This window comes from Hemicordylus capensis, chromosome 1 (genome assembly GCF_027244095.1).
Source record: "Hemicordylus capensis ecotype Gifberg chromosome 1, rHemCap1.1.pri, whole genome shotgun sequence".
Classification (NCBI taxonomy): domain Eukaryota; kingdom Metazoa; phylum Chordata; class Lepidosauria; order Squamata; family Cordylidae; genus Hemicordylus; species Hemicordylus capensis.
In genome coordinates, this window is record NC_069657.1 from 146,319,773 (window position 1) to 146,340,337 (window position 20,565).

A 20,565-nucleotide genomic window follows, 5' to 3' on the forward strand; every position below is an offset into this window, starting at 1 on the left:
CTTAGAGGCATCCTGCCTTTGAGACTGGAGGTGGCCTATAGCCCTCAGGCTAGTAGCCGTTGATAGACCTCTCCTCCATGAAGTTATCCAAACCCCTCTTAAAGCCATCCAGGTTGTTGGCTGTCCCCACATCTTGAGGCAGAGAATTCCACCAGCTGATTATGCAGTGTGAGAAAAAATACCTCCATTTGTGGTCCTAAATTTCCTGGCGATCAATTTCATGGGATAACCCCTAGTTCTAGTGTTATGTGAGAGGGAGAAGAATTTTTCTCTATCCACTTTCTCCACACCAGTGGCGTATCCGGGGGAAACGGCGCCCAGGGCAAGCGCCCTGAAATGGTGCCCCCCGGCCCCCACATACCTGGGCCGGTGCCGGCGCCCCCCAGGCAGCAGATCACCGGTGGTGGCGGCAATTTGGTGGCGGCGTGCGGCGGTGATGTGGCGGGCCGCAGCAGCGGCGATGTGGCGGGCTGCCTGCCGAGTGGCGGCTGCAGCGGGTCGCCCACTGCGGCGGTGGCTGGTGTGGTGGCTGGCCTGGTGGCGATGGGATGGCCTCCTCAGTGTAGCAGCCGAGCGGCGGTGCGGAGTGCAGGCAGCGACACCGAGCCTGCCTTCTGGCCCGGCGTCGCTTCTGCGCAGGCGCGCCAGGCGTGCCTGCGCAGAGGCGACGCCCGGCCAGAAGGCAGGCTCAGCGTTGCTGCCTGCACTCCGTGCTGCTGCTCGGCCGCTACAGCTACACTGAGGAGGCCATCTCATCGCCACCAGGCCAGCCACCGCCGCGCTCGGCGTGGCAGGCGACCCGCCACCGCCACTCAGTGGGCGACCCGCCGCCGAATTGCCGCCCGCATGCCCGCCGCCACTCTCGGCGGGCGATCCAAGGGGGGCGGCGGTGGGGGGGAGCCACTCTTTGGCACCCCCCATGTGACCCGCTGGGGTGGCGCCCGGGGCACATGCCCCCTCTGCCCCCCCTATAGTTACACCCCTGCTCCACACCATGCATAATTTTATAGACCTCTATCAAGTCTCCCTGCAGTCATCTTTTGTCTAAACTAAATAGCCCCAGGGGTTCTACCTTGCCTCATAAGAAAGGTGCTCTAGGCCCCTGATCATCTTGGTTGCCATCTTCTGCACCTTTTCAAATTCTACAATGTCTTTTTAAGATGTGGTGACCAGAATTGTATGCAGTATTCCAGGAGTGGCTGCACCATCATTTTGTATAAGGGCATTATAATATTAGTTTTATTTTCAATCCCCTTCATAATAATCCCCAGCATGGAACTAGCCTTTTTCACAGCTGCTGCACATTGAGTCAACACTATCAACAAGCTGTCCACCACGACCCCAAGATCCCTCTCCTGGTCAGTCACCGACAGCTCAGATCCCATCAATGTATACTCGAAACTGGGGGGGTTTCATCCCAATGTGCATCACTTTACACTTGCCAACACTGAACCGCATTTGCCATTTTGTCACCCACTCACCCATTTTGGAGAGATCCTTTTTGAGCTCCTCACAATCTATTTTGGATTTCACTACCCAAAAGAGTTTGGTCTCATCTGCAAATTTGGCCACCTCGCTGCTTACCCCTACTTCTAGATCATTTATGAATCAATTAAAAAGCACCGGACCCAGTACAGATCCCTGGGGAACCCCACTTCTTACTTCCCTCCATTGTGAAAATTCTCCATTTATACCTACCCTCTGTTTCCTGTCCTTCAACCAATTAGCAATCCACACATGTATTGTCCCCTTATCCCATGATTGCTAAGTTTCCTCAGGAGTCTTTGATGAGGAACTTTGTCAAAATCTTTTTGTAAGTCCAGGTATACTATGTCAACTGAATCACTTTTATCCACACACTTGTTGACACTCTCAAATAACTCCAAAAGGTTGGTGAGGCAAGATTTACCTTCCCAGAAGCTATGCTGGTTCTCTCCCAGCAGGGCCTGTTCTTCTATGTGCTTCACGATTTTATCCTTGAGGACGCTTTCCATCAATTTGCCTGGAACAGATGTTAAGCTAATTGGCCTGTAATTTCCCAGATTGCCCCTGGATCCCTTTTTGAAAATTGGTGTTACATTGGATACTTTCCAGTCCTTTGGTACAGAGCCTGATTGCAGGAATAAGTTATATATTTTAGCAAGGAGGTCGGCAATTTCACATTTGAGTTCCTTGAGGACTCTTGGATGGATGCCATCCAGCCCTGGTGATTTGCTAGTTTTCAGTTTTTCCAGACAGTTTAGATTATCATCTCTTGTCACTTCTATCTGACTCAGTTCTTTAGCCTCCATTCCGAAAAAGCCTGTTTCAGGAACAGGTATATGCTCAGTATCCTCTGCCATGAAGACTGACACAAAGAACTCATTTAGCTTCTCTGCAACCTCCATATCCTCCTTAATAATCCTTTTCACGCCCTCATTGTCTATTGGTCCAACCACCTCCCTGGCAGGTTTCCTGCTTCTGGTGTATTTAATGAAGTTTTTGTTATTCCCCTTCATGCTTTTAGCTAAATATTCCTCAAACTCTCTTTTCGCCTCCCTTATTGTCACCTTGCATTTCTTTTGCCAGAGTTTGTGTTCCTTTCTGTTTTCTTCATTTGGACAGGCCTTCCAATTTTGGAAGGAAGTCGTCTTCCCTTTTATGGCTTTCTTGATGGTACCTGTTAGCCATGCTGGCATCCTCCTAGACTTAGTGGTACTTTTCCTCCTTTGGGGTATACAATCTAAATGGGCTTCTAGTATTGTGTTTTTGAGTAAACTCCATGCATTCTGGAGTGAAGTGACTCTCCTGATTTTCCCTTTCAGCTTTCTTTTCACCATACTCCTCATTTTGGAGAAGTTTCCTCTTCTGAAATTCAAAGTCTCTGTGTTAGACTTCCTTGGTGATTCTCTGCCTGCATGTATGCTGAATTTGATGGGTCAATGACACTGACATCACGCACCAGGTTCTGGGTGCCACTCAGGCTTAAGTCCCATGGTCACCTTCTCTCTGGTTGGTTCCGTGACTAACTGTTCTATGGCACAGTCATTCAGCGTATCTAGTAATTTGTCCTCTTTTTCATTACCTGACAGTGAATTTACCCAGTCTATGTGTGGGTTATTGAAGTCACCCATTATTACTGCCCTGCCTCTCCTTGATGCCTCCCTGATTTCCTCCTGCAACTCCCAGTCACTGTCAGCATTTTGATCCGGAGGGCGATAGCACGTCCCCAGTAGCACGTTCCCTTTCACGCCTTGTATTGTTACGCACAGGGTTTCTGTAGAGGACTCCAGTCCACCTAGGTTTTCTACCTTGTTAGATTCTATCCTTTCTTTAACATACATTGCTACTCCACCTCCAAGGTGCCCCACCATCTCCTTTCCATAGAGTTTATATCCAGTGATAAGTGTCCCACTGGTTCCCACTGTTCCACCATGTGTCTGTTATGCCCACTATATCTATTTCTGCGTAAGCAAGCAAGCACTCCAGCTCACCCTTCTTGGCTCGGAGGGTGCTGCCATTGGCATATAAACACCTGTATACTGAATCTTTTACCTGGTCTGTGGTATCTTTCTTTTGACTCTTTGACCAACTGGCACAGCCTTCTGTCTGCTCTTTATGTGATTCTGCTCTGTCCCCCTTCTGTTATCTGAATCCTTTGCACCCTTGTACTTTCAAGGATGGCATTTGCCAAACTGCATACTGCCCAGCTCCTGTCGGCTATTCCCCAGGCGTCATTTGAAAATGCAACCTTCTTTATTTCAAGCGCCAGCAGTCTGGTTCCATCCTGATTCAAGTGCAGCCAATCCCCTTTTTTACAGGCCTTGCTTGCCCCAAAATATATCCCAGTGCCTAACAAATCTAAACCCCTCCTCCTGGCACCAACGTCTCATCCACACATTGAAACCTCTCCGTCCTGCCTGTCTCACTGTACCTGCACGTGGAACAGGTAGCACTTCTGAGAATGCTACCTTGGGGTTCCTGGACTCCTGCACAACTGAGAAAGGCTGCTTAGCTTCGACCCACTGGGGAACAGTGACCATAGTGTGATCCAATTCAGCTTACATGTGAGTGGAGCATTACCAAGAGGAGTCCAACACAGATGTGTTGGACTTCAGAAGAAGAAACCTCAAACATGAGAGTTAAGAGAGCTGAAATTTTGTGGAGGCTAAATAAATGCTTGTTGCTGCAGGAAGCACACGGTGCACCCTTGGTAACGCACACTCAACCTGTATATTTACTGTCCAAATGAACAGGCAATGATAAAATCACAAGTCCCTCCTCAGAGGCACCTGTAAAACAGAAGATTAAAACAATTCATTAAGCACAATCCATTTTAATATAACTATCCCTGATGACCAAAAAATCACAACACCCCTAGGCAGCAGGAAAGTACTGGTTAAAAGCCAAAGGCAGCATCTTTAAATAAGATAAATGTGTGCCTTCAAACTGGTTGTAAAGCAGAACTGCATCTAAGTTTTTGTTTTCTTTACAACTTCTGCTTGAAGAAGAGTTTTGAGATGTATAAGGGGACATACTTGCCTCTCTGTAGCAGCTGACACTGGCAGAACATATCCCTTAGTGAGAGAGTAGTGAGCATTGTCCATCCTGTGTGGCCCTATCTTCCAGAAGAAGCAAGGAGGAGGATTTTGTCTGCTCTGGCTGGCTGGTCTCCATGCCTCTGAACAAGGGGAGGAACACAGCACACTAGAAAGCGGCCATATATAGCTCAGCAGAGCACATGCCTTGCATGCAGAGTCAATCCCTGGCATCTCCAGGTAAAGAGACTGGTAGCGGGTGATAGGAAAGACCCTGATGAGCTGCTGCTAGTCGGAGTAGATCTTAAGAGACTAGATGGACCAGTGGTGAGTCTCACCGTAAGGCAGGTTCATATGTTCACACCGAGCCAGTGCAGATAAGCAATTCTCAAGAGTGTTCTTAGGGGAGGGCCCAGGAAATTGACATTCCACCCTTGTGTCCTTATGCCACTCCTAAACAGATGTAGTACTTGGAAAAATAGGCCCCATGGTTTGATGTAGAACCTACCTGGCCAGCAAGTGTACTTAACGATTGTGGCAGGCACTGCAGCATCCCTTTCCCTGGCTATTCAAGGTGCAGGTGTGGGGAAGCAAGTGAGGCTAGCTTGTTGCTCAGCTGAATATCCCAGCCTGAGAAACAACACATGGACAGAGGCTAGAGCAGTGTGGTTGGGCAGCATCTCTCACACCGAAGCTATTCTTGTCCCCACACAGTGGTGGTCTAAGCTAGGCATGCCTATTGCAAATAATTTTTTGTGCAGAATTTCTCTGAGTGCCCAACACACAAGGGCTTGGGCAGGAAGCTACCGTTTCTCTGCTAGATTACACTGCACAGTTCAGTAGGCACAGCCTAGGTTCCAGGGCAACAGTACCAAGAAAGAGCAACTGCTTGAAAATCTAATATTAAGTTTCCAACACGAAAGCTTTACTTTGGGAAGTAAGGCTACAATTGTATTGTACAATTGCAGCAGTTTTATGGTAGGATGAAATACCAGCTGGAGAATAAGATTAGTTAATACTTCTATTCCAATCTTCCTCCAGAGTTCAGTTGACATATTGGGCAGCATCCAAAGTGCACCTATCATGGGCCCAAAGTGTGCCAACAAAAGGCATCGATTATACCCGCACCTCCCTAGTTTCTTAGTCTCATTGCCCCGCAAACTGTTGCTGTGGGTTAGCGGCCTTTGGCAACAGCACACAATGCAATGCAGAGTGCTATTAATGGTGGTGGTGGTGGTATATATAGACAGCACGAGGGGAGGCATTGCTCTTCTTCTAGTTGCCTGATCTTCCTCCAGCTGCAGCCCTCCACATCACATCCCGCACCACTGCCAAAAGTCTCCCAATCCTCAGCAACCGCTTTGTAGGAGGTCAAGGACATTCATTGGGGAAGGTGCCTTGCACTTCCCCAAGTGTATCAGTGATACACTTTAAATGCTACCCATGGTTTTCAGGCAGTGCCCGGGATTAGATCTGTTTAGCTTCAGCAGAAGAACCGTTGTGTGCCATTCAACAGGTAGACCATTGTGGCAGAGGACAATAGGAGTTGTGGTGCAACACCACCTAGGGACCCAAGGCTGGGAACTCCTGCTCTAGAAGAAGGTGCCATTAAGCTGATCTTGAGACAGCAGCAGATGGTTACTACATCCAAAGGCCAAAAGGGCCTTTCCTGGAGCTGGGGTCCATGCAGCATGTTGAAGCAGGCCAAGAAGTGTTTGGGAGTCCCAGATGTTGACTACAACTCCCATAATCCCCAAGCAAAGGCTCTTGCATCTGGGGATGCTGGAAGTTGTAGTCAACATCATCAGGGAATCCCTGTTAGAGGGAACACTGTGGGTGAACTTTCCCAGCAAGCACCTAACCAGCACTTCTGCAAATCTTCCAAAACAGACAAGGCAAAGCTGATACTGGAAGGGGCTCTGCTCCATGTGATGACAATGAGGGAGACTTGGCTGTCATGCATGCGTGACAGGGTCTTCTCAGTTATTGCCCCAGACTTTGGAATGCTCTCCCAGTGGGCATTCACTCCTCAATCTCCAAAACAGTTTTTAGAAAATAAGTGAAATCATGGCTTTTTACCCAAGCGTTTATAGGAGTGTTTTTGTTGCTGCTGCTCTGTATGTTATGGTTATATTGTGTGGATTTTAAAACGTTTTAATTAGATTTGTATTCTATATTTCAATTTAATATTTTTATTATGTAACTTTTATAGTCTTATTGTTTTAAATTGGTTTGCCTTGGGATCATTTTAATGAAAAGCGGTATATAAATTTGATAAATAAATATATGTGCAGAAAACATATAGTACATTCTCCTGGGATTCTACCACAGAGAATTATTATTATTATTTTGCATTTATATCCCGCTCTTCCTCCAAGGAGCCCAGAGCGGTGTACTACATACTTAAGTTTCTCCTCACAACAACAACCTTGTGAAGTAGACTAGGCTGAGAGAGAAGTGACTGGCCCAGAGTCACCCAGCTAGCATCATGGCTGAATGGGGATTTGAACTCGGGTCTCCCCGGTCCTAGTCCAGCACTCTAACCACTATACCACGTGAGGATCATGTGGTTGAGTTTTTCTTTATAAGGGAAAGGTTTTGTGTTTGTTTGTTTTTAAAAAACGAGTGGTGTATTCTTCCACCTGCATTATGAAGTGGTATAGTCCCAAGAGCACAGTAATTGATTTTCCAGTGTATAGAACAGACCAAGGGATCTTCCTAGCAGCCTTATGGATTAAACTTGCACTAAAGCCCATCTGAATTCAATTGTTTTATGAACAGAGTCAAGTCTAAACAAGTAATAAGAAAGGAATTAGTTTATTTTTTTTAATAAAACACACAAACATCATTACATAGTCAATCCACCCCTGGGCAGACTAGTACCAATTGGGGGGGAGGGGAAGAGAAGAGAGCTTTGCACAGGATTCTGTCTGCCTTTGCTCAATGCAGAAAGAGGGCTCCCAGCAACACTGGACATAGAGAGGAAAGAGCTTCACACAAGGGGCTGTGCAAGAACACTCCCTGTGATGTGCTCCAGCAGCCAGGACACAACAAGGAATGGACACATTATTCTCTGCTTGTCTTTTCTGACCTGTTGATTTTCAACACTCTTCGGTTTATAAGCTGGGGTCCCATCTCCTGGCTAGCAGTATTTTGAATACCTCGGGGAGTGCTTATGGACAAAACGAATATTGCCTATAAAGGATATGGGTCAGATCTTCCCCTCTGGCCAGGCCAGTATGCAGCCAATTAGGAAGCTGCCTTCTGAAGATGCTTAGCACAGTGCAAATGAAACAACAGAGCTGGTAGGCCAGATGCTAAAGATATTAACATGCTGCATCACTTTAAAACCAAAACTGCCCCTGCTTGCAGGGTGGGAGGGTTTCCCACACTAGTGAGCAGTCCAACCATACACCTCTGCACAGCCAATCTGCTGCTAGGTACTGAACACCGATCATTTTTGGTATGGCTATCAGAGCGCACTCTCTCTCTCTCGCTCGAAACACACACACACACACACACACACACACACAGCCAGCCCAGTCTGCAAAATCAAAAGTTAACTCCATAGGTGGGCTCCACAACAGTCAAGACGACTTGCAGCGTAGTGTGCCACGTGGCAGGGCAACCACACACCACTCAGAATCTCCAACAACAGCCGCCCCTTAGTTAGCAACTATCTCCTCTCTGCTCGGAACAGGTTTTTTCAGGAAGTGCATCACAGCTTGCACCACTTTGTCAGGGGAGATGTTGTAGACAGGATGTGTAGGCCGCTGTTTGAGAGAGGAGGAAACAAAAAGGGGCTTTAAAGCCAGGACAGCATAAACTCTACCCACCTTCTTTTTCTCTACAGCAAGAAAAGTCAAATCTGGCAACCCAAGTTATGCAAACCAACCTAATCTGTATACATATTTCATTCTTGATAGATGTGAGGATGTGCACACAGCTGTGCAGACCCCTGAAGCACAGCCTTCCGACTGTGAGACATCTTGCTCAACTCCACCTCCTAGTGGCCGATATTTTACTAAGCATTTATCTGCAGGTTTTCAGGCTTATGTTTGTTAACATAAGGGCTAGGAACTTGCTGCTTTGTTTTTTAAATTAAAAAGGTAAGAGTTCTTAGGACTCTCAATGATATGCTCCTTACAAAATCCCATGCGTGTGTGTCTTGTAACTGTAGAAAAGAGGAATGGATACAGTCCTGGGTAAATCAAGCAAGCTTCTTCTTGGAAATCACACACAAGTCAGGGCCAATGGCTGGGTGTGGCATCCTCAGACAGCTGCCATGACCCACCCGCCCCTCCTAGAAAGCCCCTCCACTGCTGCTCACCACCACTTGCTTGCTTGCCCGCCCGCCCGTTGGAGCAGCAGCGGCTGCCGCAGCCACTTGCTCGCTTCCCTCTCTCTGTGGCCAACCGCGAGGATTGTTGTTCCTCCTCCCACCCACCACCTGCTGCTCCCCAGCCAGGTGAGTAAGCAGAGAGTGCCAAGGAGGGAGCAACTGAGGGTAAGCCAAGCCCTCCCACCGGAAAACCTGGAGCCAGCCTTGCGCAAGCCTCTCTGAACTCTGTAGAGGAAGAGTGAAGCAGAAAGCAGCGTACCTAAAAAAACACAACTAATAAAGACCCGAGTTGGCACTGGGGCAATCTAACAGGGAAAAGCAATTTGCTCCTCTCAAAGGAAGATTTCCCTATAAGATGAATAAAGAGCACGTGAAGAAAAGGACAGTCTCTTGTACCTGGTGTACACTGCACAGTATGGGCTTCCAATGATTCACAGAAACATAAGAAGCTGCCTCATACTGAACCAGGCCATTGCGCGGACACTGACTGGCAGCAGCTCTCCCAGGTTTCAGGCACGAGTCTTTCCCAGCCCTAGCTGGAGATGCTGCCAGAGAGTCAACTAGGGACTTTCTCCATGCAAAGCAGATGCCCTGCCACTGAGCTGTGGCCCCATCTCCTAAAGGGAAGGTCTGACAGCAGAGAATGCTCACATGTGGTCACCCATCCAAATGCAAACCAAAGCAGTCCCTGCTTAGCAGAGGGGGCAATTCATGCTTGTCTTCACAAGAGCGGCTTAATCCCCAACTATGATTTCCCAAAACACGCATTTCAAGCACAGAGGATTGCAGGAAAGGGTTTGAACATGGACAGCTTCGACGGTTGGAAGTCTAGGAACCAAGCTTGGTGCTTCCAGTATCCAGAAGACAAGGCACAAAAGTTCTACCCAGATCTGGTCTGCTAGAGGGCCAGGCCTATACTGAAGGGAAAACACACGGCACCTCACACAGGCATAGCTTACCAGGCGATTCTCTGGTACTCCTAGCACGACTTCATGGAGAAGGTCTCCGCTGCCAAAATGCTGTGCTATCGAGAGCCCACTCAGGCAGTAGCAGGTATGGTAAAAGTCCCGTGACCTGGAGGCAGAAACATGGCCAGCACTGAGGCAAACCAAAAACAGTGCTCTTCCACTCAGAGATGTACTCCTCTCATGACAGGGCTGCCCACATCCCTACAAGCTGAGCATCCCTCCCCCCCGCCCCGCCCCACTATCCTGAGAATTCTCCACTTACCTGTCCATACCAGAGATGTGCAAAGTGTAACTGAGGACTGGAATTGGGAAGCTAAGAGCACCTCCAAAGCACAGTGCCACCCAGAAGGGCCCCAGCCTTCCACCCATGCTTGAAGCTGGGCAGGCTGACAGAGATCACCCCAGCACAGCAGGACTATGCTCCTGAGGTGTCCCACCTCTCCCAAGTGTGGTGCTCAAGAGCAAAGGGGTGTGTGTGTGTGTGTGTGTGTGTGTGTGTGTGTGTGTGTGTAAGTGAGGGGCGGGTGGGGAAATAATCCCAATAGTCACACAAGGTGCCCCTGCCTCCCTCCCCAGGTCAGAATGTGTAGTGGTTAGAGTGCCAGACTAAGACTGGGGAGACCTGGGTTCAACCCCCCACTCAGTCATAAAGCTCCCTGGATGACCTTGAGCCAGTCACTTTCCCCAAGCCTAACCTACCTCACAGAGGAGTTGTGATCAGATGTAGAAGAACCATCCTTGGGGGAAGGATGGGACAGCAGTGTAGTCAAGCAAGGGAGGGGGGCGGGGGCTCTTCCAAGACTGCCTGAAGTGCCATTGGAGATCATCCTCCACCAACTCAAAGCCCAGGAACAGGGCAGGGCAACTCATGCTTGCCAGAAGGGAGTGGGACATTCACTGCGGCAAAGCTATCTGGGGACCTTTGTGCGTAATGAATCGCCCACCCCAAAACAAGCAGGATATATTATGCAAACAAAGAACATAGAAGGAAATTGGCAGAGGTCACACAGAAGACCGTTTTTCTTGACACTGTATTTGGGAGACTCTCTGCTGCAGAATTTTTACTTTCCTTTCCAGCAGAGTGTACAATGACCCCCCAGTTTAGGTCCTGGTTCCAGTCCCCCAGGGTCTAGGACCCTCTTTGCCCGTTTGTGAAATTCTATAACCATAATCCTTATTACCCATTCCCAAAAACTCTCCTGACTTCCACTAATCCACTTGAACAATTATCTGCTCCCTTATGAACCTGCGCAGAACTTAAGAGAGAGGTTAGAGGTTCTTCTCCAGATGCTCCCACCTTCAGACATTAGACAAATGGCAAGCAGGAAGAGGGCCTTTTCAGTGACCGTGCCCTAATTAATGAACACCTTCCCTAGGTATACTTGGCTAGTTCTACCTTTTATTAAGACTCTTCTACTTTTCTTTTTTAAGCCTACAAGGCTTTCATGGGTGATTGGCAATTCCTGTTTCCACCATCTTGCTTTCTCTGCTTATATTATTGTAGACTGCTTTTGCTGCTGTGAGTTATTTTATTGTGCTTTTATTGTTATTTTGTGTTGAATCTCTTGAAAACAGCATTGACTCTTAGATTTTCATAGGAAAGAATTATAAACACATTTTACATAATAAAATTATTTCCATTTATACTTAATTTGGTCTGAGCACAGACTCTGGAGATTACGACAGCCTTTGCTATAGCTCCTCTGGTGTTATAGTGCTTGTAAATGTGACCCCATTCAGGGCTGTTCTTGTTGCCCACTGAGCCACCAGAAAAGGGCGCTTGGTTAGGATAACATTTGCTGCACTTCCAGAACGACCCAGCACAGTACAAGGAAGGTACTTACTTGCCCGGTTTGTCCAGCAGGCCCCCTGCAGGACACTGGCAGCATAGCAAGATGTACTCTTGCAGCGCTTGCTGGTCAAACATCCAATGTGTCATACTGAGGGCAGAGTCACCTAAGAGGAACAAAGCCCCAGTGAGTGTCTCTGAGGAAAAACAGCCAAGAATTGCACCAGCATAGGGTTTCCATATTCCAGCTTTCCAAATCCGGGTGCCTAATTTGCATATTATGTAAATTGGCTTGAAAATAGTTTTTGAGCAGAATAGTGACTGCATGTTTTGCTCCATAACCCTGCTTCTACAAAGGGCTAGAGCTTAGCTTTAAAAGAAAAGAAAAGAAAAAGAAAGCTGAAATCTGGGAGAATCTGGGTGGGCTAAGCAATCTGGGTGAGATGCTTAAAATCTGGGTGCAACCCGGAATTTCAGGGGGCATGGCAACTCTACACCAGCACAGCCTGCCAAATTGAACACACAGTGAGGAAGACTCTATCCCAACTCAGGTCTCCAGGAATCTGCTGCTAGAGCATCTCCTGCCAACCCTCCCTCACCCGCTTGCAGAAAAGAGCTGCCGCCGCCACTGCCCACTCGTCATCCGTGTCCTCTTAACCACCTTGCTCTTTCACTGTCAGGCAATCCTTCCCTTGCTCTTTAATCTAGTGGGGGGAAGCACGTTTGCTAGAACAATGATCAGCAGGCAAGCGGGCTCTCTCCTTGTGGGGCAGAGACAGAGGGCAAGCAGCAGACGCCGGGAGGCAGCATCGTCTACAGGCAAGTGGAGGTTCCTACTTGCAATACAGTCAATGAAAACCAAATAACAGCATCAGTCCAGTCCAGAATCCCATCTCTGAAACCCACTTCCTTCCAAGCACTACTTCTAAGTCTGGTTACTGGTTCCTAAGTGCCCAGTGTTAGCATGACAGGGATACATGGCCTGGTGTGCCAATGCCACATCTGTAAGAACCAGCGAGTCGTGTGCAAACCCCTGCATGGGTAAGGTTTTGCTTTTTCTTTAAACACCCACACACCCCTACCTTTAAACTGGGTCTCTGACACTGGCCAGATCCAGGAATTTTTGGAAGTTTGAGCGTCACAGGGTACCAACAAAGTATCCTGTAGTCTATAGCTAAGGAAGTTATGAGGGACATTCTTTACATTTGGATATCTGTAGCATCTCATCAAGTAACATGTGCTGTTTTTCATAGGCAAGTACTCTGGTCTAATATGAAGCTACATGGTTACTTCTGTTAGCAGAGAGAGCCACAGACCAACTGTACATTCTGCTAAGATATGTGTTTGCAAGCCATTGTTCCCACATGTGGAGAACACATCAAAAGGTGTGTGGTGCACTCCTACAATGCACACTTCTCTCTCAAATCTTTGCCTTCACATCCACTCAACTCATCGTCTCACTTGCCCAACCCTCCTCCTCCTCACTTACTCTCCTCCCACAGCTCTCCCCTCGACAAAAGAGCCTGTCAAAGTGAGGGTTGTGGATAGACTTCCCTCAGGCCCCTAGGGAATATCTTATCAGGAGCAGCACACACATGCTAGACCGAGGCCCACAGGAATCACTGGTTGAAGCCTCAGCAACCAGAAGGCCCTGCTGCTCCATGGAGCCACTGGGCAAAAAGAGTATCTGCCAAACAGCAACTGCATGTCAAGCTTTTACGATGCAACTGCTGTCCGGGTCCTCTGGCCCATTGGCTCCAGCCCAGTGGTCCCTCCAATTTTTTTCACCTGTGTGCGGAATGAGAGGCGATATGCGCCTTCTGAATGTGCCACTTGAAACGTGAGTGGGATCTAAAATAAACTGAGTGGACATCCAAAAACTTGTGAGTGTGCACGCGCACATGCTTAGAGGGAACAGTGCTCCAGCCATGTCCCAGGTTCTCAAAACACACCTGACATGTGGGCGCTCTTATTCACTAGCTCTATGGCAAGGAGTCTTTGTGAGTCAACAGCTGAAAGTGGGAGGGAAGTTGAGTGCAGATGGGGGAGGGAAGGGGGAAGCAGTGAGCGGTGATGGAGCCAGAGGCAACTGGGGAGGAGCTAAGACTTGAGGGAGGAGTGTGCATGGTAAGAGTGCAAGTGTGTGCATGCACGCATGCGCATGCACACCCCCACCCACTATGAATTTTTCATGGCTACCCCATATTCTCTTGTTCTGAAATTTACATGTTAATTTCATTGAATGCCCTCTTGTTCTGCTATACAGATGAAAGGATAATTATTATTACAACAGTTATTAATTTCCATGAGTTCAAAGTCCAAAATCTGCAATTAAAAAACACCCCTCCTGTGCCTCTACATCTTGTGTGCACACTCAGCTCCACAAGCAAGCCTGCATATCTGCCAGCACACCTGAGAAGGACAGCTTCATGCTATTCAGACTCACCCTTGGCATGCAGTGCTCGATGTACGAGAGGCAGCAAGCCAGCCTGCCAGAAGGAGTAGCAGCCATCTACCAGCTTGTTGCAGCGGCCTTGAAACCCTCCTTCAAAACGCATCTGCCGGCTTGTAACCCAGTGCTGACAGGGAGAGAAAGCAACCAGCACTAATGTTCAATGCACTCTCAGCAGCCACAACACAGTGGATTCACAGACAGGTGCAGCTTCCTGGCACATGTCCTCGAGTGTCTGGATATGCTAAATAGGGTTGCAACAGCAAAGACCAGTGTACCCAGGTTGCCATATACAGTGTGAAGGGGTTCTTAGCAATCAAACTGATGGAGGAAGCAAAACACTGGTAAAGGAGAATGAGACTGGTAAATCAAGATATGTATTAAGTGCTAATGCACTACAAAATATTCCCCTCAGAGGGTGGGGTTGCTCTAAGAAGAGCTTCTGCGTGCTTGCATGCAGAAGGTTCCAAGTTCCCTCCCTGGCATCTCCAAAATGGGCCTGAGAGACACTCCTGCCTGCAGCCTTAGAGAAGCCGCTGTCAATCTGTGTAGACAATACTGAGCTAGATGGAGCAATGGTATGACTCAGTATAAAGCTGTTTCCTATGTTCCTATGGCAGAATAGCTGATTGATAATGATTTAACAAATCAAGAATAAAAGGATGGACACCTGGAAGAATACCAGAAAATGATAGGCTTGTGCACTACCAGAAATATTGGATCAATTCCGATCCGACAACGATACACACATACCGGGGGAGGCAGATATGACCTCCCCTACAATATCAGTATCAAGTTAGCACTGACCTGATACTTTACCAATAAACCTAATTGGAAGCTGGCTTGGAGAGAAAATCTCTCCAAGCTGGATGCACAGCTGTAGAATTATGCTAGCTTTGTGATAGTAGTGATGCATAAAGTACTTGGCTAACTTGCAAGTTTATAAAGATCCAGAAATAAGAAACAATAGATTAATTTGTAACAATGAAATACTTGGCTGAATCGCAAGCTTATAATGATCTATGCACAATATACTAATTTGTAATAGCTCATTTCTGTAACCCTATAAGCCATGTGATCTTGACAAATTAAGAAACTTAGGTAGTGCTTACAAACAGTATGTATGGAGGAATGCATGAGTGAGCAACATCAAGTGTGCCCCAGCCCCACTCCCTCTCGAACACAAACAATGTTGGGAAAGACGCCAAAGGCCTGAAGAATCGGTGAAAACCGGGGAGAACTGCCAAAGACATTGTAAAGGAGAAAGAACTGGGAATAGAACAAAAAGATATGATGAGTACGTCTTGTGATCACGTAAATGGAAGTGGACTGCAGATGTACCAGCCGGAGTGGAAACATCCCTTTTATAAGTCAGGCAGGAAAGCAGAAGATCCCTGAGAAGCATCACCACCCAGAGTGAGGCCTCCACGCTTCTTCCAACACCCCTTTCAAAGACTGATCATCTTTGGAGTGGGGCTGGTAAGTATGAGAGTGAGTGAGTGAGTGAGTGAGTGAGTGTGTGTGTGTGTGAGAATTAGGAGCTAGCTTGCTGTCTAACTGACTATAATAAACATGAATCATTGATTGACTAAAACCAGCTGGTGTCTGTGTCCGTTTTCCTGGGGCTACCTTGTTGTTGGGCCGTGCAGTGCTAGAGGACTTAGAGTAAATAGAGGGTCCCACACAGCACCCCCGAAAAAAGGCGAGTGCCAAGTTAACCTCCCAGGAAGCACCCAATGGACCAGTGGATGCTTTCTAGTGGGTTACCTTGGTCCCACCCCCAATTTTGGAGGAGCAGTGATTAAAGTCCAGGCAGGAGCTAGGCTCTCCAAGCTGTTGGGCTTGTTTTGTTCTGATATTACTATCGGAAGAATTTCCGATAGGACTGCAGGGATTTTAGTTGGAATTCCAACTATCAGGGCTCCCTGCTGCTGTATCAGAAATTGTTCCTATAATGCCCAATAGTGGGCATATAGGTCCAACATTCCTATTGGACCAATACAATTGCACAGCCCTTGAATAACAACATCTTTTCTAAAAACAAAAATTTATCTTTTCCGTATTCTCAGAAATTCAATGGTCCTTACCGAATAAAATATTCTCACACAGTTATGGGCAAAGTAAGGTTTTCTAATCAATGTTCATAACTGTAAGTAACTCCACTGGATCAGAGTAATAAGGGTATGATTTTGTACATATGATGCAAATGTACAGATACAAGGTTTAGGCAATGCTAGGAGTAAAAAGGAATTTTAAAACATATGGTATAATTTATGGGCTTTTTTTTACATTTCTGTGACGGCTCATAGCCAATATGAAAATAAAACTGAACATTACTAAATAAGCGGAGGTAAAGGGCAGCAGTGGGAGATGGCAATGGCAAACCCCTCCTGTATTCTATCAAATGAGAGCTGGTCTTGTGGTAGCAAGCATGACTTGTCCCCATAGCTAAGCAGGGTCTGCCCTGGTTGCATATGAATGGGAGACTTGAGGTGTGAGCACTGCAAGATATTTCCCTCAGGGGATGAAGCCGTTCTGGGAAGAGCAGAAGGTTTCAGGTTCCCTCCCTGGCAGCTTCTCCAAGATAGGGCTGAGAGAGATTCCTGCCTGCAACCTTGGAGAAGCCGCTGCCAGTCTGTGAAGACAATACTGAGCTAGATAGACCAATGGTCTGACTCAGTATATGGCAGTTTCCTATGTTCCTATGTAAAGACAACCATAGGGCTCTGTGGTCGCCAGGAGTCAACCCCAACTCAAGGGCACACTTTACCTTTAAAGGAAGAAAGGATGGTGCTAAAGGGCATCCCAATCCAATCACTGAAAATCTAGTTGGCTCCTAAGGTATGCTAACACTTCCAGCACTGAGAGAGTGAGAACAATCCCTTCTAGAATTGTAGCATAGACATCTCATAGCAGCAGCACACAGAGAAGGCTGGCAGCTACTTACCAGCAGGCTTTTCAGATTCAATACGTCTTCACGGTTCAAAATGACTAGCGCTGCCAGTCCACAGAAAGTGTATCCTCCATGTGCCTCCATGCCAGGGACGCCGCCGATCCCACCCTCCCAGTTCTGACATCTAATTCAAAAATAAAACACAGCATGGAGTCGGGGGGTGGGGAGCACGATGTGTCATTTCTTGTCTGCAAGATAGCAACATGACAAATAGTTTGCTCATCCACTCAAGGGAAAAGCTGGCAGCGTTCCACAGTCTTAAGCCAGCAGCAGGAGGCGGCCCAGGTTTCCCAAGGCAACCCCCAAAGCAACAGTTCTCTTACCTTGCTATCCACTCTGCTGTCCCCTCGAAAAGAGTCGGTGTGAGAATGTTGGTAAGCGAAGCCACTGATGCCGCACAATAGGCGCTCCTGAGATGGAAGGAGAGGATTGTAAATTCTGTAGATGGCTAAAGGATGCAGACTGGTGTGCTGTGGTGGGATACCAGGAACACATAATCTGCAATTCAGTCATCATCAAATGATTTGTCCATAATTCAGAAATATCATAGTGCAGTACCCTACTTTGACTTATGTGAGAAATACTTGAATGTTTCCAGCATACCTGACGTCCACTTCTCCACCTATGTGCATAATGAAGGAGCCATCAGGCTGCTTCAGCGAATACAGATACTCCAGAAGTTTATCTCTGAAAACCAAAATAAAAAAACATTAGGAAGAGTCACGTGTATTCTGGGGGTGGGGAGAGAAGAGGCAGGCGGCGAGAGAAACTGCACTGGGATGTTGAAACCATCAACCAAGAAAAGTTAAAAGGGGCTTCAGGGCCATTTCACTAACCCTTACAATCCTAAATATGGTTAATTTGGGAAGTGATTCCATTGCCCAGTCATTCTTATAAGGTGAGAAGTTTCATTTCTCTCCTCTACATATTCATGAATGCATCTCCCTTTCTTTGCTTCTGTAAGCAATGCAAACTGCATCTTTTTAGCATCATGCAAGGAGGGTAATCTTTTCTTAGCTGGATGTTCTATGTTACATCGTTATTTTATTCTTTAGATAAGTAATTGTTTTGGTGGCAGAGCCGCCTTGCACATAGGAGAAGGCAGGGTATAAATACATTTCCTGGAACCCAAGACTACGGCGTCTTGTCCCTCCCTCACTTCTGCATCACATGATGCAAAGGAGGACAGAAACAGCACCCCGGTGGCTGTACGCTGGCAAAATACAAGCCCAAGAGACTCTGCCAGCTGGTCTTCAAGCATTCGTGCAGCTCCTCTTCTGACCCTGGGGTGCAAGAGAGGCAGTGTACTCAGATTTAGCAGGGAAAGGGGGCTAGTTCTGTGTCGTTTACTAGAAACAGGAAACCAAGGAGAGCAAAGTTAAATGATACCTCTGAACACTGGCAAAGAGCATGGCCCTCCACACAAGTGTAGGGATGCAGAACCTAGGCAAGCTACTGAGCACGCCACTTTATCCTCCGATACCTGCAGGGAGGCGTCTGGCAAACCAGAGACTAAATCCTCTGCGGAGGCATCACATGCTCTTGACATCAAAAGTGCCATCGTGACCCACAAGGGCTTGACCACTTGGCATCTTCAACCAAGCCACTGCAAGAACAGTCAGAGGAAGCTGCACATGATTGTACTGAAGGCAGTGGGGTGGGTGTGGATGTCAAGCAGCACATTATGGCAAAGGCTGTGAGGGAAAAGGGCTTCCTGCCAGTTTACCAGCTGTCCTCCCCTCCTTAGCAAACAAGGAGGCTGAAAACTGTCACTGAACTGTCAGGGATGCTTTAGGTGTCCAATGACTTCTCAGAGTGGGGCCAGAGGGGAGGAGGTTCACTGTGATGACCTGTGGGGGTCCTACTCTAGGATTTTACCTGTTGATAACACTGTATGCTTCTTCGGTGCCAATGATGCAGAGAGCATTGACAGCTGCATATGTAGGAGCAAGATGTGGGTGCTGGCCCGGCCCCCCTCCAAACCCTCCTCTGGGGCTCTGGCAGCGGCTGAGAAATTGGCACACACTGGGCACAGAGGAAGACAAAGTTCAGTTTAAGCAAGCAGCAAATGCTAATTTGTCCTTACTACTACTTCTTCCACCTACACACACACACAAGCAGCTCTTGCTCAGGGTCTTTCCAGGTGCCTTCCGCCCCATCCCCGCAAACCCAGAGTTGACAAGTGACACACCCCAGTGGCCCTACTGCCATGTAATACATGGGGAGAGATAATCTGAAGTGAACACATTGTTTGCACTCTAAAATTATTGGGTTGAATCCAGAGAAGAACTCCATGCTTGCAACAGGCTCTCCCACTTGCACCCTAGCAGCAGCTTCTTGTGGGGTTCAGAGGAATCTCTGAAACTGTGAGGAACACAGGATGGGGGCAGTGTTCCCTCTAAGACATGTGCATGCACTCACAGTTTTTTTGATGTCCATTGAGTTAATTTTAGATCCTGCTCAGGTTGAATCAGGAAGGTCCCACTCTGAATGCACATACTGCCGCCCAGGACATACCTCATTCCACACACAGATGAAAAATATTAGAGAGAACACTGGATGGGGGGTCTGAAGCTGTGGTGGGAATGAAACTGGGGTGGGTGGGGGCTTGCACTCATGCAAGGGATCTTTTCGATCCCAACAATTCTTTTTGTTGAAAGATCCTCTCTCACCATTGCTGCTTACTTGAACCTTGATAGTAAGCATTTTTACAAAAACTGATAAAGAGAGCCTTCTGCTCTCTATCCTGGGGTGTGTGTGGAGGGGGGGGAGCCTTCCTTCTTCTGTTATTATTTATCTACTATACCACACTATTTGTGGTTTCCTATCCCAATATATACCAGGGCTCATGTACAGAGGAACGCCAGCAAACTGGCTCTATCCACCCCCAAACTGGCTCTATCCACCCCCAGCACAGTACCTCTAGTGACTGTTGCTGGTGTCTATCTTACGTTTCTTTTTAGAATGTGAGCCCTTTGGGGACAGGGAGCCATCTTATTTGTTTATTATTTCTCTGTGTAAACTGCCCTGAGCCATTTTTGGAAGGGCGGTATAGAAATCGAATGAATGAATGAAAATGCAGGATCTGCACAATCCCCACTTTCTCTCTGCGCACAGATTCCTGGAGGAACCCTTGGCAATGCCACGGGAAGAGAAACTAGAGACTGGGTGGCAGTCCACTAGCAGGGCAGGTGTTTTGGCCTGGCTCTCTTCCCTTCCCCTGCAGCCACAGGCACCGCAGCCCACAAGGGTCCCTTGCTGAGGGTCCCTGGACCTTTGGCAACAGATTTTGGGGGAGCTCAGGGGGCTGCTGAAGGAGGCAGCAATAGTTGCATGGATTCTACATCCTGTGGAGTGTTGATCTATATGCCAATGTCTGCTATACACACCCTCTTCCATGCTGCCTCCCAGTCTATTTTGGGGCAATTTAGAAGTTGCCAACATGGGAGGGGTGGGGGCTTTCTTTATGATCAAACAATGATTTGTTTCCCTGCCCCTTCCTAAACTGAAAATCCTGACAAAAGATCTATCAAGAAAGCTCTCC

The 20,565-nt window shown here is 47.6% G+C and overlaps 1 protein-coding gene across 1 annotated transcript in view; it reads right to left on the bottom strand.

Moving 5' to 3' along the window:
• Window positions 1–7,318: 7,318 nt before the first annotated feature.
• The window catches only part of FNTB (farnesyltransferase, CAAX box, beta), a 29,195-nt gene continuing 15,948 nt past the window's right edge, over window positions 7,319–20,565 (bottom strand). Inside the window, exons 5-12 of the mRNA XM_053287264.1 lie at window positions 18,900–19,046; window positions 17,625–17,708; window positions 17,345–17,431; window positions 17,016–17,145; window positions 14,063–14,195; window positions 11,672–11,783; window positions 9,819–9,933; window positions 7,319–8,290 (exon numbers count right to left, since the gene is read on the bottom strand). Of these exons, the coding sequence (XP_053143239.1) occupies window positions 8,183–8,290; window positions 9,819–9,933; window positions 11,672–11,783; window positions 14,063–14,195; window positions 17,016–17,145; window positions 17,345–17,431; window positions 17,625–17,708; window positions 18,900–19,046 (916 nt within the window). The 3' untranslated portion in view covers window positions 7,319–8,182. The remainder of the gene's footprint in view (window positions 8,291–9,818; window positions 9,934–11,671; window positions 11,784–14,062; window positions 14,196–17,015; window positions 17,146–17,344; window positions 17,432–17,624; window positions 17,709–18,899; window positions 19,047–20,565) is intronic.